Here is a 19,809-nt window from a genome sequence, read left to right on the forward strand (position 1 = left end):
GAGCTCACCCATATAATAGACAAGGTGAGCCAGGGAAAGAGAAGGATAACATGGAAGGAGGTGAAAACCAAAACCAGCTCCACACAGTTGGCTAATATCTTGTTTCAACTTGCAGACGAACATCTCCTGAGGCAAGACAGAAGGGAAGACCCAAGCAGGCCCTCATTAAGCAGAACAACATCATTGCAGACATCATCCTTCGCACACAAGCACGCCCCGTGGAGACCAGGTGAGCGTGACACCCATGTCCTCTTTAACACTGGGACGAGGAAGAGGCTTGCTAAAAGCTATGGGGGGTCAGGCATGTCCTCTTAATCAAAGTCAGACAGAATGGGACAATAGTATACCACCTGCAGCCTATTGAAGTACTACAGGTGTATACAATAAGAAACCAATTAGTGAACAGAGAGAGATACCCGGGGGACTGTCTAGGTAGAGAGCAGCAGGAAACCCTGAGCTGTGAAGAATTGTTGGAAATTGTCTTGAGGATGGAGCCTCAAGGCCATTTATTCTGTGATCACTGTTATACTGAACTTGGAGAAGGGAACCCCAAGACCTTCTGTGATGAGACTGCATTGAATTTGAGGAAGGGAATCCCGAGAACGGTGTGGGACTGTATTCATTTGTGTCGTAGAGAAGGTAACTTGAAAACTGTTGTGAACCTGTTTGTACTTGGGGAAGGGGAGCTGAAGGAGAAGCACTGAGTTGGAAATAGCTCAGAACATTACTTTTGGAACACTGTTCAGTTTATGGTTGATATCTCTACACATTGTTTTCCTTTAGGTGTGAGGGCAAGCATAGGTTTTGGACACAGACAGACTTTTAAGTTGAACCTACTGACACAGAGTATCCTTAATTTCTTTACATAGGGAAATCCCACCTTAGCATCAGGCATGTTAGGCCTTACACCATCCTGACATTTAAGTTCATAAAAGTATTTTTGTTAATATTCAATGTGTGTCATCTTTCAAGATGCCTTCACAAAATCCAATTTGCCATTCTTTTCCCCCTTTGTGACACCCCTTTCTAGTCCCATTTGGCTTAGTGCTTTTTTTTACTGGTCCTTGTGTGGCATTTTCAATATATTGTCCTTAACCTCCAAATAATAAAAGCATCAAATCATTCCTTTTGCATCCTTGAGAATCCTTCCTGTTTCAGTCACTGTCATTTATATGTCTTTGAAGCCCTATGCAAATCCATTTGCAGGTCCTATTCAGTCACCTGCCTCTGTTATTCTCTAGTGCTATTCCTTCCTAAAAAGGGAATTAAAGTCAAGAAGCAGGGCAGAGATTTGGAGAAGGAGGAGCTTGAAGAGGAGGAGGAGGAGGTTGACGTCTCATGAAATTAAATTGCTGATTACCAGGTAGAGACCATGGCAGAGAATGGGGTGACTTATGTGGCTCTAGGTCCTGTATTTTCTTGATGCCCACTGGTGGAGCATATGGTATGTGAAGTGGGAGAGTCACGGGAAGATAGCTCACAGAGATGGAATAGATCAGGACTGACAATAGATTGACCGCCACTGCCACATGAGGAGATGGTGGAGGAGGAGGAGAGTACGCAGGGCCAGTGCAGGGCGTCCTCATGCCAGAGGTGTTGTATATGACTTGGGAGAATTAGCAGGAAATACTTGAATTAGTGCAGGAGAAGGGTATTTTTATTGGAGATCCACCATATGTGTTGCCGTACAATCCCTTTACCAACTTTAGAGTTGCACAGGAGATGGTGCTAATATAGGAAGATGGGGCAACACAAGTGTTGGGCTGCTGTATTTGTATTTGTTTATTTGTAACGCGCACCATCCGGCCCAGGGGCATGCAGGCGCAGCTTGTGCAAATATACAATTTATATAACAGCTTATATACAGACAAAGTTATATACAAAAATCGTGTGCAACGTTATATACATGCATGGTATGCAGACAAAGATATACACGTGAATTACAGAAGACGAACGCCGGTGAGGCATAGGAAAACATGCACTGTACAATGAACAGTTCATGGGTAACTGTGTAGTGAGAGGGTTCAGTTCTGCACGAAGATTGCTGTGCAATAGCAGAGATGGTGCAAGTATTTGTGAAGGAGGAGATGGAAGAGAAAGAGTTGGAATGGATGATATGCTCCGCCAGAAGATGTCTCAAAGCAGGAAGAAACTATGGCATCTGTGCCTGCTCTTGCAGGCAGGGAAAGGTAGCCACAAGAGTCCCTAGTCAGGTTTTCTGTGCGACCGGAGACATGTCCGCCCTGTCCCATACAATTCACACCTCATCATGACATGGAGCTGTGATAATGTCCCCAGACCGGTTCTGGGGCTATATAGTGTGGGTGAATAAACAAAGGGGTTGGGGACCTCCCCAGCTAGTGGATGAGGCCTTGGAGTGGGCATGGGGAAGTTCCCCAGAACACCTAATTTAAGCCCCAACCACTAGACAGGATACATGCCAAGAAAGAATATTACTGTCCTTTTACAGGCCTGGCCATGAGACTCATGACCTCCTTCGGGAAAATGCACCCCTCAAACTTGACTCACCAAGATGAAGGCCCCGACCTCAACTTCAACCATACTAACTGTAAAATATTGGCATAGATTACCATAGGTCTCACTTCAGACACAGCTCTGCTGCAGTCCACATATCACCCCACACATTTGCAGATTCACACATACAGCAAATCTAAAATGGCTGACCAGATTCTTACTGCTGCTGTTCAGCCACTGTTTGCATGACATGCTGATACATGTGCTGCTCTTGTGTGATAAAGGCAATTCCACAGCAACCGATCACAAGGCAGCACCAATGTGGAAACGCAATGAAGGCCCTAACATCCAGATCAGCCCAATAGGAAGGCCTAGCTGCACATAAAATGGATTTCACGGGAAAGGGGGAGTTGTGGGCATTCTGAGAAGGGAAGGAGGCTATGACAGTAGTTTGGAGAGAGTTTGTGATTCAGGAAGAATGTGATGGTATATGTTGGGAGAGAAACAGAGGAGTGGAAAAGGCTGGAGACATGAAGGGAGAAGTAGCATCAGGAGGTGGTAAGAGTGCTATATCAAGAGGCGATAGTAAGGGAGCATCAATAGGATGCAGGAGGGAGATTACAGGAGGAAGAAAACACCAGGAGGTGGTAGGAGGAAAACATCAGGTGGTAGGTGTAAGACCTCTGGAGGTGGCAGGAGGAAAAGATAAGGATGTGGCAGGAGTTGGACAGCTAGATGGTGGTAGGAGATGGATATCAAGATTTGGCCAGGGGATTGTATCAGGAGTTGATATGATAAATACATCATTAGGAAGTTGGATGCTAGGAAAAAAGCAGAAAGGACATGTAAAGAATGGTGGGGGGTATCTGTACTTCTGCCCTGAATATGGCAGAGCAGAGGCACAGCCAAGGTTTCCTATTGTGGTAGCAATGGACGAGCAACCAAGGCTTAAGCTCTCAGGAGGTGATGCAGGCTGGTTCTTAAGTACAGTGAGTCCCCAAGCCCCCACAAAGGAATGTCCACACACTATGTTTTGTGCCAACAGAGTACCGTATATAAAAATAAGGTTCAGAGATATATACACAATTAATAACACACTTTGAACTCTGGCAATTATAATATGGCAAATATATACAATGTCTATGTGGCCCTTTAAAATGTATCAACTTCTGACAGGTATAATGGCCTACAAATCATGCAGCAAGGTGTAACAACTGTAAGGAACCATGGTGGCAACAGTAAAGGGAAACACAAGTGATCAGTGTTCAAGGGTGTTTATTAAACTGTATAATGGGTGTGAAAATGCCTAATGTACACCTAAATCTAAGATGGGAGCAAGCTAAACAAATAAAGTAGTGTGGGATAATGTATACAAGAAAAGAAAGAAGTGTTCACCAAAACAAAAGTTCCTTTTACAATCCTTCACATTGAGCGATTGCGCTTTACCCCTTGGGTCCCCCTCATCCGGGCTCTGATCCTTCTTGTAAAGTTAGCCTCCCTCATTCGGGTTCACTATGGCCTTTCACTCAAAATATTATCATTCAAAAAAGTTTCAATGTCTTTTTCAACAACGATTCATTGTGGACATCCCTCAGTCCTGTTCACACTTGTCACCACAATGTTCATAAGTGTGTTAACACTATGCAGAATTCACTTCCCTTGGTTTTTCAGCCCCAAGTCAGGCTTTCTCTTAGCCCCCAGTCAGGCTTCACACATTCATAGTTCAATCCGTGTTTTCCAATGTGTCAAAGACTTTCGAGTGTACGAGGGGGTTTGCTTGACCCTCGTAGGACCACTTTGACACTTCTCTCTGGCCTCTCTTAAGGCTTCTTGGCTTTCGTAGTTTGAACAAAACAAAAACACAACCCAAAAAAGGCTTTAGTTAGAGTCCTTCGAATGAGCGCCCCGTGACGCCTGAACACTCTACTTCTGAACCTTTTAGTGGGGTTCCTTTAGCGTTCATTTACACAAGTTCTTTGTTCAACAAGGTCGCCGCCTGCAACCTTGGTCCCAGCACAGTTCAGTGTTACTATCTGTCTTCTTCGACTCACCAGCTGTACTGAACTGTCAGAGTTTTCTTGTCTTCGGCGTCAAGGATGGCACCACAGCGGCAAGCGCTTCCTCCCGCTTTGGCTATCAGCGCGGGGGAGCCTCGTGTGCCGTTGACACCCGTCACACCACATGCTAGCTGAACTTTGCAGTCTTATGATTTCCCTTTCTCAGGCTTCGCGGATCTCATTTGAAAAGGGCAATGGCAGTTCCTCCTTCGTCATCCCTCCAGGTCTCACCGCCTTTCTCCTCCATTTCAACTGCTGGTCCGATGTGTGCTCTCGTGCTCTGCCTTTCATCCCTGTGGGGAAGAGAAACGGCCATCAGGTGTGCGTAGTTATGGTCAAATGCCTGACTCTGCCTGACCCTTGTGTTGGGACATGTCAGGTAAATAGTTCTGGTGTTAGTTTGTGGTCTTTCATGGTGTAGGAAAGTGTTTGCGTCGGAAAGGGGGGGTGGTAGAGCTTCTAAGTATCCTACGGGATCCTACCTCCAAGGAGCTGTATAACCGACATCATTCGCTCTAAGGCCCGAAGGGCTAACTACTCATCAGGAAAGACATTTCTTCAGGAAAAGACCCTCTCATTATTATTTCTTCTGGGAACTCGCATATATGCATTTCAGTTGGCCGGCCCTTACTTGTTTAGCCTACTAATAAACAAAGCACTAGACCAACAATATGTGGTATTTGTGTGCTTCTTGATTTAAAGTGTCCTAAGCGACAAGGTCCTTTTTAATTCTATAGAAACTAAAAATGTCCTTTTACAAGTGTTGTTATAGTTCTGCTCAGTGGGATTTTGATCAAAAGCCAGTATCCTTTAAGTGGAAGGAGGCTATATGTGGGGCACAAAGAGGACATGATGACATCAAATCAGTTTTTTACAAAGGAAATTGCAGTCAAACAAAATTGTCCCACAGCGATTCCACACTTATTGTAGGGTTTACTAAGCACTGGTTGTTAAGCAGAGGTTAATCCCGCTAGTGTGACTGCTGCATAGCTAGAGTAATTTTTAGAGAAGGGGGATTGGTCCAAATGCACCAACCAGTTTCTTAAAAGCTTTGTGAAGAAAAGACAAATATCAGTTACTGTTGCCAGTCAGTTTTGTTTTTCCCATCAATGTTTTATTATTTGCTCTCTCAACACGTGTTTCACCACTTTTTGTAGTGGCTCATGAGGAGAGATGGTCAGTGAATCTGTTTCCCTTGAGCGAGGGTTGTTTGTATACAATGCTTTCTCATGATTTCATTTTCACATTAATGGTCATTTCTCAAAGGTCAAGATTTCTTTTTTCATAGGTCACGATGCGCCAGTCAGTATCCAGATGTCTCCAGTTAGAGGTTGGCGCATTTGGACATAATCCCTTTTCTCTTAAAAATAACATCAACTCAGCTTGACAAAGGCATATCGTAAGAACATGGGTTAGGGGGATAGTTTTTCAAATGAAAAATTCCTGGCAGTGTTTGACATGGATAGCACAAACCAGGGTTCCTGACATACTTTGTCACAGCTCTTTGAGGAAAAAACCACTAATAGTCTCGAAGTTCTACTGGAAGTATTCCTGCAGTTGTGATGCCTCACAATAAAATGACTAATCATCACCTACTCTTGACTCCAATTCCTGGATGGAATGAGAGCTAAGCGTTGCTATTTCTCAAATGTTCTCAGCCATTGGCTCTCAGTTTAGATATTGCCTCCAAGGCAAGAAGGAACAAGATTGTAACAGCTGAAGGTGAAAAGTGATGCCAGATTGGGGAGAGGTGATGCTGCTGTCAGGGTTGCTACATAGATCAATCAGAATTTGCCCAGAAGAAGAAATGGCTGAGACGCTGAGGGAGGCAGCTTTCATTGCGATAAGCTCTATTTTTTGTTTTCTATATTTGTGTCCATTTATCCTCTTCCTCCCTCTTTTATATTCTATTCGACGTCTCTGTTAATATCTTATGTAATGGAGACTAGTTGCAAGAGATAAAAGGTCTATAATTACTTGACTCTGAATGTGAGAGGACTTTTGTCCTTCACAGAGGTTGAAGGGAAGGTGCTATGCGAGTTTGGGAATGGCTTGTGGGAGTTTAAATGGATGCGTGTAGAGTATATTAATAAAACAGAATGCAAACACGTGTGCACATTAATTTTAATAAAAAGGATTTCAAAACATGTAAATGGTCTACTTTAAGTGACCCTATATATAACTCTTCTTAGCTCTTAGTTTACCTCTTGTTAAGGGAATTGTGTTGTCCAGCAAAAGGGCCCGTTTATCCCAATAGTATATTGAGTATTATGCTACAAAGGTGATATTCATGAAAGATGTGTGATTGACTTTTTATGAAGTTTATGTAACTGTTTATCTGTATCATTCCTCCCCACAGTCTGAATCGGAACAACAACAGATTCCTACTCCGCCCTAAACATTAGAAGGAGGGACAGTTTAACTACTTGTTTGAACCATGAAAACGGGAACAAACGAGACTGATGCCTGCAGCTTCCATCCCCATTTCTTCCACCCCCCAAATCCTGGGACTGATTATCCTTTCATTTAAAATAAAATAAAATGAAACCATATTCTGCAGTATCACAGCAAACAGGAATTGATTAAATTATCCCATTTAACACTAACAAAAGGAAAACAAGGCCCATATTGATACCCTGTGATGAACCGAGGGGGGGTATGAGTCCGCTCCGCAAGACCCTCTCTAGGTGTATGGGCAAGTGAGACTTCAATGGAAGTGACTCCCCCTTAGGAGACAAGGACTTCCATGTCAATGAGGAATTCCCGAAACCAAGTACCATATCTGTATAAATGCGACTTCTTAAGATACAGATCAATTTATAATTTTTATGTTTGTTTTCAGGCAATGCGGGAACAAAACAACCAAACCAAGAAAGAAGAGATGTATTTTTAAAAAGAGACGTGCATATAAGTGGGACAAGTAGCTCTTGTGAGGAGACTGAGTATGGTACACAGGGGAAGCTCTCTTACATGATTACACCTTGGAGAGACGGGCAGAACAGAATCACAGAGTCTGTGACTTTTGGAAATGCGGCGAAAGTCAGAGTGAGATGCCAGCGATCCAACAAATCCATGCAAATGGAGAAACATTGTCCGAACAGGAAGCTAAGATCCGTGCAAGGTGGAGGGGTGACCATGGCTGCTACATACTGGGCAAGATGCCCAACTGACACCGAGACCACCAGAGGAGGGAGTACTGCCATCTCCCTGCTGCCCGCATACACGCATACATAGATGGCAGCCTACATCAGAGGAGCCGAGAACGTAATGCTGGCAAAGCCAGATACAAAAAAGAGCAACCATGAAGACAAGTATCAGATTGCGGTCTGAACACTGAGGTTCCCCAGCGTCAGAAAAGGTAGCAGGCAGAATCGCAGAGGTGGTAGGCCGCTGGGCAGCACAATGGAGAGAGAGAAACCTCTCAAAGTCAGAAGCATGAAAGGCGAACATTAAATAAGCAGAATTGAAGTTTTCTGAAACCCATACAGAGCGTGATGAAGAGCACTATTTGGGAAGTAGATAAAAAGTGGAAGCAAATATCCTGGGAGGAAGGGAGAAGGCCCCAGGTACTGAGGCTTGAAGAGACTAGAGAGGCCACAGCAAATAAGTGTAACAAGTATTGTGAAATCAAACTGTCAATGGAATAGGTACATAAAAGGGAGAATCCAATACCACAAACCCCGGAGAGGGGGACTTAGATTTTGGATACGGCCATACTAAACCGAGGGAATGTTAACCCTCAAGAATATAAGAGATATACATTCAAAGACCAGCGTGTGAGAAAGTGTTTTTAGAAAAAGTGTCATAAAGCTGGTATTAAAGAGAATGCAAGGCCCACAATTATATGAGAAGAACTACATGAGCTCATGAAGGAAATCTCAAGACACTATCAGGGAAGATAATGTAAAGAAATCTATATTCTAAAGAGAGACGTTTGTGTATCAAAAACCACAGGAGGTAAGATACAAACTTAAAGAGAAAGAATCCCAGAAGAGAGAAGGCCAGGAGAAGAGGGGCATTCTGTTGGACTATTGTGAGTTGTTCGTGGTAGGGTCAGCTCGAGTTAGGTTGGGACTGAGGACGAATCCTACTTTTTGACTTCCTGAAGACAGACAAGCACCTGTAGTTAATGTAAATCGGCAGGGCCACCCCTTCATTAATAGGCAGAGATAGGTCTTTTTCCTTATATTTTCATTAATGACAGGTAACATATCCTTAATGTGTCTGACTCTTCCTTACGACTCACAAACCCCCCCGGCTCCCCAGCCAAGTTGAAACTCTAAAGAGGAAAATGAATTAGACACAGCCAGGCATTTGCTTTGATTCTCCTAAAGGGGAATATCAACAATTAATGAAAGATCGAAAAGAAAGCAGGCCATCTGGATATGTACACCCACCAACCTCCACCCCAAAACACATCAGCATACTGAGAGCAGTATAAAATACCCTACAGTAGCCAACAAGAATACATGCAGCAAACACATGGAATCATCTTCAGCTCACCAATCGCAGTGAAATTGTTCTCCCCCTCACATAATAACCCGCTGCTTCCACCACAAAGACAGACCCAACTACCACTGGTAGGAATCGGAGCTCAGCAGTACATTTGCTTCAAGAACCATGGGTCATATATTATCTTTCTCTTGGAAAGTACTCACCTCAGCATTCTCGTGACCTATGTGGGCTTTGCAACTCAAACGTACTTCCCAGGGTTGTTCCTTGTGTCTATTTCAAGTTGCTAGCCTGTTTCCTGCTGAAGGTTCCAGGGTCTCCTTTCTTATTTCATATCCATGACATAAAATGTACAGTGTTTTACAGGAAATGCGCAAATTGTTTATGGGGAAAATTGGACATCCCATTGCCAACTGTGCTAAACCTGATTACTTTCTAAGTAAGGAAGAGTCCACAGATGCAATCACCTGTGCTGGGCTAGTTAGATGTGGCGTGGACATCCCAAAGCAACTCCTCACACATTCAGTCACCATAAACTAAAATTAAACAAAAAAAGTCCCGTCCCAGCCTGTAGCAAGGAATACTGTGCATAATGTTAAGTCTTCTGTGACAATAATAATTCTTTGTCTTGTTATGTACTGGCATTATATCGTGTCATGCAATGTCTGACTACTGCCTCCCCCATACCTATATTTACTGCAACAATCCACGTTCAAGTAGCCTACAGCACATCAAGGCTAAACCAAGAACAATTTAGTGTTTTACAAATACCCTTGACTTAACATAACATAAAATGCCACCTCAGAATCTGGCTGCCGCCTACTGATGTTTCCAAACTTTCCAATACTATTTTACTACGTGTGGATTTTCAATAGGTGTGTGGCACTAACTTGGTATACTTTATTACATTTATTTTTGTTTATTTAGATTTGTAAAGCACACTGCAGCCCAGGGGCATCGAGGCGCTAAAATGAGCTTAAGTAGGCTTGATTCTGGGTTACATGAATGCTGCCCAAGGAGGATTCTTATACATGGTAAGGTTCATACAGACATAAGAGTGACCGCATGGTTACAAGGCTGCATGGTTACAGAAGCAGCGGGAGATGAAACATAAACAATGAGCATAGTTTGGATCACCTTACAGAAGGCTGCATGAGAGTCAATGCTCCTGATGTGTGGCGGTAAGGCGTTCCAGTTGTTCGCAGCCTGGGTGGGGAAGCTGCTTCCACCGGCACACGTTTTGTGAGTTTTAGGGACGATGATCAGGTTTGTGCAGGGTGTTCTGGCTGGCCTGGAGGAGAGGGGTTTGGAGATCCTCTGGCCCAAGTGGGGCGGGGGGCAAGCTGATGGAGGCATTTGTGGGTAAGCGCTAATGTCTTGAACATGATTCTTTGCTTGATAGGAAGCCAGTGGACCTGTCTCCTGAGTCCTGAGACATGGTCTCTACACGAGAGAACGGTAGCGGCCCTAAGGGCATTAATTTGAGCAATCTGTAGTTTAGCAATGTTTTTGCCAGATGTTCCCACAAAAAGTGCATTAGCAATAGTCCAGTCTTGAGCCGATTTTTGCCCTGGCAATGGTGAGGCAGTTTTTATGTGATAGGAAAGGTCTGACTGAATTGATGAGGTTGAAATGGTAGGCCGAGGAGGATGCAATGGCGTTGACCTGCCTATCCATAGTTAGGTTAGGTTCAAGGTAGACGCCGAGGGTCTTAATCACCTGCGACACATTGATGGGAATGTTGTCGACAGAGAAGCAGTTGTACTGCTTGTCCAGCATGCCCAGGGTGGACGGGGATCCAATGAGCAGACGTTCTGTTTTCTCAGTATTGAGGCATAACCAGTTATGTCAAAAGAAAATAAGTGGGCACCACTAGGTAGATACACTCCAAATACGGTACTCAGTAAAGTGAAAATCTTAAATCCAGATGAGGTTTAGAAAAATCGAGAAAAATTTACAGGAGCTGGCTGCGAGGAGTCTGGAGACACCCTGATTCGAAAAACATGTGAAGCAGGAGACTAGATGACAAACCTAATCACACAGCCGCTCTCCGTTAAACCCAACATGGGTCATGCAATTCTAGAAAAGAGTTCTTCAAAAATATCAATGCTCTATTCTTGAGCAACATGTATCAAATTTCACAAACATTCCCAAAGAAAATCCGAGTCTAAGTCAGATAGATAGTTGTTTATCAGAAAAACAGTGTAAAAAAACAAATCACTAATTCAATCTTAGTGAGGACGCGGCTAACACATCTCATAATGAGAGCAGACTTAATGTGCCAATGCATTTTGGAGAATGTATCTCCTTTGTCAGGGCAAGTCTGTAATATTATAATGTAATTATGACAAAAACAAATTGCAGCATAACATAGTCATAAGATGCGAAGTGGCCACATACCAGAACGTATTATAATGTAATAACAAAAACACATTAAAACATAACGTAGTTATAAAATAGTCACATACCAGGGTGTAGGTGAATTCAAATATTGTTGGGGTGCAGAATAGGAAAAAGGAAAAGAAAAGGAGAAATGAATGCAAAAGTATGGGATAGAAACGGGTGGTCATGTATCTGCATATGGTTGTAAAATGAGAAAGTTACCTCTCGAGTTGTGTAAAGCCAAAAAGGTTAAACGGTACTGTCAAGGGTTTTGACCCATGTTGAATCAATAGACTGGGTAGATGTGGGGATGAGCTGTCGCCGCCCACATTCATGCCAGAATAGGAGAACCGCACAGTTTGTGCGCACACCAAAATGGCCGCCTAACCTTCCACCCACCAGTGCGAGCGTGATGGGCCAGGGGTGCCATGAGTGGAATGTGTGCCAAAGGAAAAACAGCAGTGCCTGTTAGCTTAAAACGCCCTTTGAAATCACCTTGGTTTTTCTGAATGCAGTCTCAAAATGCCTATTTTCAAACATTGCAGGATATTCAAAAATCTCACTGAACACCAGCAGACATTTGGCAGAATGAAGTTTTGTGTACATACAAAATCTGGAAAGAAAAAGAGCCCAAAACCATGTTCATAACAAAACTGGCTGAGCTGTGGAGGTCAGCAGCTTAAGTTAAACTGAACTGAAAACCACTAAAATCGAAATGTTTACATTAAATGAGGGACCTACTTTTGAGTGTCACATAGTTTGTAACTGTTGAAATGTCATAGTTTTGAACTTAGAATCAGCATTCTAGCTGCATGTGTAAAAATTGTCAGTTTGATTTGAATGTAGAAAACTGGGAACAAAAAGTGACATTTAGCTGAAACCTGGCTTAATGAAACTGGATTCTGCCTGACAACTACCCCCGACGGGAGTTGAAACTGGATCAACAGCTGTGTTCCCAGGCCTGGCTGCATTCTGCTGCCCCACAAAAAGGAGGTCACATGGCCCTGTTGATTGAAAGGGGAGTGGCAGCTGGGGACTGCAGGAAATTGAACAATGGGCCTTCTTTGGCTCAGGCAAATGTTATATTGGGGGGGCCGTAAAGTGGCTTCCTCTTGGGGGAAACTGGGAGGGGCAGTGCTTCTGCTAGCAGCTGAGCTTGGGGGAAGTGGATAAACCAGTTATTCCACCCTGTGATGTGGGAAGCCACACCCCTTTTTGACCAGAGCATAATTTTAAAAAGATAGATAACGCATAATGCGGACTGGTCAAAATTATATAATTAATATCATTGTTCTTGTGATTTTTCTGTGCACGTTTTAAGAGGCGTTAGGACCCTGTGGTGTATTCTGGGCGGTTGCTAGCAGAAAATAGGGTCTCACTCCAAATGTATGCATGTTAAAAATCTGACACTTTATCATCTGAAACCCATCTCCCTGGTGCACATTTGTGTAAAATCTGGAAAGGTTTAGAGGTCTTTATCTGGATGAAAAGGGGAGAATTCTGTCATCAGTGGACACAACATCGTACAAAGACAGGGATCGGATGGTTTGGTGCTACAGAAAATATGTTAACTGGACCTATAATATGAGAAAAATGGTACATAGATAAATATGTATTTAGATCAGAAATAGATTTGTGTGCAATTTGACCAGGGGAGGTTCCTCGGACCATAAAACCTACAGCATCACTCTGACACTCCATTTCTTCCCCCCAATCAAGGGAGAGAGGAAAGCTTGGCCAATGATAAGTGAGAGGGGCAGGCTTAGCTAGGCCCAGGCACACACCCATTTTCAAAACACATAAAAAGGGCCACAAAAACCCAGGTAGAGGACAGACAATTCCATTTTCTGCGGGACGCTCTGCCGGGAGACTCCAGACTTCACATCCATCAATCTCCAAAGACCAGAACTTTAGTTCAGAACTTAAAGCAAGGGCCTAAACCCACAAACTGAGAACTCTTCTCAGCAGGCCTCAGCATCCTTAAAATCATTTGCAAACTATTCCACAGCCGGGCGAGCTGTTTGAATTCTTTGCCAAGAACAATTGCCAGAGATCCAGAGAACCACAGGCCGCTGTATCCAGAGAGCTGACCCAGACCGCTTTGAGCAGAATCAGAGACCCAGACCGCTGTGAGCAGAACCGGTGCCTGATTGACCCGCTGTATCCAGAGAGCTGACCCAGATCACTGTGAAGTGCCGAGACCAGAACCGGAGTCCAGTCCAAAACCTGATCAGATCCGTGGCGAGGCCCATTCCTGCCCAAAATATATTGTGAGTACCGCCAGAACTGTGCAGAACCCAATCTCTTAGTTAAAATAATCTAATTCAAGCTATTTTAACCTAATTAGAACAGCCTCCTAGAAATCGTGTCATCTGTCATTTTTAACGCTGCACAACTGTCACCTGTCAATTCTGCAGCTGCAAGCTGTCACCTGTCATTTTGAGTTTTACTTTAAATCCGAAAATCTACCTTTATTAAATAATCCGTATCCTACTTCCTACTCCCTATAATTTTACCGTAATCGAAATTTACCGCGATTTGGCCCGATTTCTTCATCTGTAGAAATCAGCAGCTTTTTGCTTCTCTTTGCTAAAATTCGTTTGCAATCTGCTAATCATTCATAGAGTATTGTTAAAGTGAGCCTGAACTAATATAAAGTAGCCATCACCTACCCCGAACCTCTAGAGGGAATTAAAAGCAATTTTAGCACCTTTTCACTTCCTTGCAAACCACATTGAAGTAATTCGCCTGTGTTTAAAACTCATCCCTGTTTTCCCTAAGCTTGCTGGGAGAACTGGAACTGTGTATTACATTATAAAGTGTGATTTGTTGGGATTCTTGAAGACTGTGTGCTCTCCTTCCATTTCTTGTATTGCATAGGGGGGGGGGAGTGAATTGTCAAAAGAAAAAATGATCATATTACCTTTTGCTAAAATCATAACAAGTTATTTCTGTACTGCATTTTATTCCACCTTGCATTTCCTTGAACCATATAAAGCATTCTTTCCCACCTTATTCTTCTGTTCATATTCATAAATTACCTCTTGCTGACTACTGCTCATATTCACAAGTGTAATATCCATTATCAATTTATTTATAGAAGTGCGATATATATATATATTGTTTAAATTTTCAAATAAACCTTTTAATTTGCAAAACAAACCTACTTCTTGGCTCAGTGGGGTCAGGGGGATTCTAAGAGGGGGGTGTTATACAAGGGTTGTCATCCAGAGTACTGAACTGGATATAAAAATACATCAATAAGGGTTTTCCTCAGCATCCCAGACTAGGCATTGACTTAGCTGTAGTGTTGATTGAATATCGCTTACAGTACTATGTAAGTATCAGGTGTGTGATCTTCAATGGCCGTCAGAAGAAACACACGATCCAAAACTGGACAGAATAAAGATGGCGATCTGTGGGTATAAGGCCATAATCAGTAAAGAGTGTGAATGCCAGGTACTGTAATCCTGGTAATGGAAGGAACTACCCGCAGGCATACCTCTGATCCCAGTACAGGAGCTGTGGCAGCCGCAGGGACGCCGCTTCGCATCGCCAGTTATGTGCCATCCAAGATTGGATTGTCAAATAGATTGAATTGAGGGTGTTTGAGTCTGACACGTAGTCTCCCAATAGGGGGATGAGAACCTGTGTCCCTTGAGTTGTATTAGCAAAATGTTTTCCCCCTGTAAATTGACGTTTATTTTATTGTTAAGCCCTAATCCTTGACCTAAACCCATAGACGCTGATCTTTAACCAGCCACAACCCCCATAGACTAGCCCCTAAGCATTAACCCTCTCACTCATCCATAAACTTAGCATCTGACCCCTAAAAAATACCCATGTAACCTATTTCCAAAAGGCTCAATATTAACCCCAAGCCACTATTCCTGAACTCTAACACCTAACCATTACCTCAAAGTCACCAAACTCTAGAGTCTAGACACTACATGTACCCAATATCCCCTATCCTACGTACATTAATGTCTTATGCTATACCATAGCCGGTAATCCTGGTAACACACCCACACGCTAAGCCACAAATCTCAAACCTTACCCCCAAGCTACTAACGTTGAACCTCAACCTATCCACTAACCACATAAACGTAGCACTTAACCACTAAATCCAACTGATAAGCCCTAATCCATAACGTTGATTTCTATGAATAAACGAGATTACGCAGCAAGACAAAAAGGAGTCTAAGGAAGAGCACACAAGTAATGTGCTACTTAAGAAAAACAATCATTAGTCGGCTTTGGTGGAGGCATGGGACAGGCATTTTCCAGGTACAGCCATAATAGTTCTACCTGACCATAATAAGGCAACAACTCAAAGATTGGGCGAGTACCTTGGCATATGATAGCAGGGACTAACACATGCCTGTCTAATACTTACACACACGCCAACAACAATGGCTTTGCAATGTTTATAGTTAATAGAAATTCAGTGGAAGGAACATATGTGAGGACACACAAAGCATATAAATCAAGTGGCAGAAGGCATACTTTTTAAAGACATTTTATTACACTCGTAGCATATTTAGATGAGCATTCAAACCATTATCTCTCAGAAGAGTGCTAGGAAATAACAATGGAGGCCCATAAAGGGCACACCGTTTGATGTTACTGCTTAAAGAGCTAGCTCAAAGAGATTCTAGGAGGGAGAGGCAGCTAATAGGTGGGAATGGCCACAGGGATTAGCATGGCCATGTGCAGTCAATCAGTGGATGAATAACAAACACCAGACAAGACCCACAACACCCACAAGCAGTGTATCCTTCCCCCATCCCATTGCTCTCCTATCTACTATACTCCATTAGAATAATGTTGGCCTATAGAAGGTGCTTAAGTGCCACATAATAGCCAAAACTCAACACTCGAGTAATTAATGTTGCCCCATGCTCACTCACTCAAGTCAGGCAATACAAATGTTACCCAACACGTTAATTGGATGGAGAAGCATCATACTTTCTTCAAATCATTCTTCTGTTCCTTGCCACAGATTTATTTTTTCAGCATGATAATCTGCTGCCTTTTTTATTGAGGCACACAGTGGTAAGAAGTTGCATTTTTGCTGCCGCAACTATTCCACTTGGAGCTGTTACGTTTATTTTGTAAAGCACACTACGAACTTAATTGACCTCTGGTGCTCACGAAGCAATGAATCCCTACAGGGCGTTACTTGATATGGAGCATGTGGCAAACATATGCTGACATAGAGTGAAGTAGTTAAAAGCCAGGCTGCAGTTGGTGATCCATATTTGCAAACTAGGGTAAGCACCCCCAAATATTTCTCACTAACCCCCAGTGGAAACTGGGGATATTAATATCATGGGAGGAAATAACACAAAAGTAACATCAACACAATGTTTCCACATGCATATACATATCAAGCATCAATTTATTTGAGCAATATATCACAGTTTTAATAGAAAAAAGTTAGTGTCTTCAAAATGTCAAACACAAAAATAGTGCACAACTTATTTGTTAACACAATCTAAGTATGTACACAGTACAATAAACCTTACGTCCTCACAAGATGACCACGTCCATACATGCAACCAATGCCATTCTCTATAGACAATACACATCCTTTTGCAATACATCCTTCAATTGAACTCCCTATTTCATTAGGGTTGATTGGTCAGACCTCTTTCATAAAGCAAATGGTCTACATCCATTTATAGCACACCCTGAAGTACATTAAGAGCAGAGACCAAACAAATTGCTACAGCGTTGTATTGAATTTCCAGCCAGGCCAACATACATTACGGCACAAACACATTTTATTGACTGTCCAGCCTTCTTCAGGACCGGATATTTCCTATGGCCATAGCTTCTATTTTCCCAAAACTGGATATATTTACCACAATACATTTGGTAAGAACAAGTTTCCACACTTGATAGAGCTATACAATTTGATCTTTTTAACACCAGTATTTATTACAGACCAGCCATCATCTTTTGAGGCCAGGGCATCTGTTGTGACGCCTGTGATTTTAAATTGTCCCCCCTCGGTAGAACCAATGTTACATTTGTTCAAAAGATAAACTGGATTTAAAATTGATCTTAAAAGCTAGTTTTGACAAGGACAGCTAGTGATCAGCTCGCCCGTAATGTCCGGCAGCAATTGAATACAGTTGGTGATAAAGCAGGTCTCAAACATACCAGCTAAAACTATAAGCCAGAGAGATCGCTGCTGCATAGCAGGAAGCTAGATCCAAGATCACAGAACACATGACTTGAATGCTGACATGGCAGCAAAGGAGCTGAAGTCAGGAATACAGATGGCAAAAGAACAGGTGAAAAAGAAGTGACTGTGCAATGCTTCATTGGGAGGGGGATTAAAGGTGTGAGGTCATGAGCAATTCCTGGAATAGTGAAACTTGCCGAGAGCGTGTCCTCCCCCTGGACACCATTCCTGAGATGCGCAGAGAGGATTAAAAAGGAAATTGGGATGGAAAGGTGGAGTTTGACACATGCCACGAAGAGCATCTGTGTAGGTGAATTTTAGATTTATGGAGGATAAATCTTCCATATTACGTGGCCAATAGAATAAAAACACCTGCCCCTTTGTCCCTTTCAATGTATGCACGGGATATTTAGGCTATGGGCGTGGTAAAAATTAAAGAACCGGTTGAGTTAGTACACAGTCTGAATGCTGTAATGTCCTGTGTATTGAGGAAAAGAGAGGTCAGATCGAGGACCATGTGACAACCAAGTGAGAAGCAGTGCTACACGCTCTGAATGTCTAGATGGTACAAAATTCACACTTACAGGGTATTCCAGTGGGAACGGTTAGGCTTACGTTGTACAGCACTATAACATGTACTCGCATACATATATTGAAGCAGAGATAAGAATGGAAATACATTTCTTCATAATACAAAATGTCATTTGTTTGTAATTGCAGGCAAATTTGGAACAACAAATTGGATAACATTGTGCCCTTCTGTGTACTCTAAAATACTAAAACAGAATCTATACAGTGCATTTGTTTTCTACGGTGTTTTTTTTTTATCACCTTTCAAGCCCTAAGAAGTTAGGTATGATCACAAATAGAGCCGATGGCTCTAGAACACTTACCTGTTAAGCACATAGCTTAGCGCCTTCTGTCGTGTTCCTGAGTAGGGCGATGGACTTGTTTCCCAAGCAATTACATTGGAAGCATCGTGGAAGAGATGGATGTTTACCAAGTCAAAGGCACTGGCAGAAAGAACAAAACATAGGAGTCACAGAACAATTCAAGGCAGTGGCATGTGCTTTAAGCAAGGGGCACATCGCGTGACGTAACAGCATGTTCTGCAATGACACACTGCTCCCAGCAACATTTTCATATCACATAGGTCACAATCCGAGGTGTGTTTCAGAAGAAACCTATTCCATCTCTTTTGTGCAGTTAGCATCAGCCAATGAACAATACGTGCAGTTTTACAGGATCTCCTCAATGGAGAATGAGTTGCATTAACAATGTCAAGATAGTGTCATGTGTCCAAATAATACATAGACGAACGCATAGTCTGATTAAAGTCATTACACGTACAGGGCAACTTATGTTTAAGGAATTTCTTGGAACGAGTACACTAAATAGATCTTAAATTCCGACTCAGAAAGTTATAGCCACTTCAACGGCATTATAATAATAACAATAATAGCTCTCATGATGACTATGACCCCCTCCTTAATCTTTCAACAGAGGTGGGTAAAGGGACTGTGAAGACAGGGCCAGCATGTTTCCAGCCCTAACTTACTGGGCCTCATTACAAGTTTGCCAGTCCGAAAACAAACGTACCGGTAAGCTTACCGGTACCGTTGTTTCCGGACTGGCAAACTACGAGTTCTGCGAGCGGGTGCCTTCAGCCCTTGACGGATGCACCGGCACCATTCATGAATGGTGCCGGTGCATCCGTCCTCCACATTTCCATTGAGTCAATTTTTTCCGGCTGTAATGCCCTGGTAATTGCACATTGACGGGAGCTGGGAAATTCATGACTCCGGCGGCAACCGTGCCAGTATTTACCAGCACGGCTACTGCCAGAGTCATCATGAGGCACACTGTGTACATTTGGGGGGTAATGGACGGCATGTAGGGTTCCCTGTCACCTTTTTCACAAGGATAGAGGATGTTGGGCAACTGAAGGGTATTATTACATATATATATATATATATATATTGCTAATTGGAATAAAGGTAGGGACTTTCTAAAGTTGAGCAGCTGGCATTGCTAAGAGCTCTCTTTAGCACGGCGAGGGCTAAAGTGAAATGATGAAGTAAATTCTTACACATGTGTAGCCCCTGACCCAAATAGGGCCATTACAGTTTAGGGATACAGTCAAAATAAAAGTGCACAGACTGAGTTTAATGGGACACGGTTTATTTAGTGTATGATTGGTGCCGATATATTGTGTTTACTGGGCAGAGGTCGGCCATGCTTTCTCCAAGG

The 19,809-nt window shown here is 42.8% G+C and overlaps 1 protein-coding gene across 2 annotated transcripts in view; it reads right to left on the bottom strand.

The window, feature by feature from the left end:
- Nucleotides 1-19,809, bottom strand: part of INPP5A (inositol polyphosphate-5-phosphatase A) — a 3,154,590-nt gene that overhangs the window by 1,294,997 nt on the left and 1,839,784 nt on the right. For both annotated transcript variants that reach the window (XM_069611412.1, XM_069611413.1), the window contains exon 8: nucleotides 18,453-18,572. In XM_069611412.1, coding sequence (XP_069467513.1) covers nucleotides 18,453-18,572 — 120 coding nt within the window. The remainder of the gene's footprint in view (nucleotides 1-18,452; nucleotides 18,573-19,809) is intronic.

The sequence above is a fragment of the Ambystoma mexicanum genome, chromosome 8, assembly GCF_040938575.1.
Source record: "Ambystoma mexicanum isolate Mex_15411 chromosome 8, UKY_AmexF1_1, whole genome shotgun sequence".
Taxonomy (NCBI): domain Eukaryota; kingdom Metazoa; phylum Chordata; class Amphibia; order Caudata; family Ambystomatidae; genus Ambystoma; species Ambystoma mexicanum.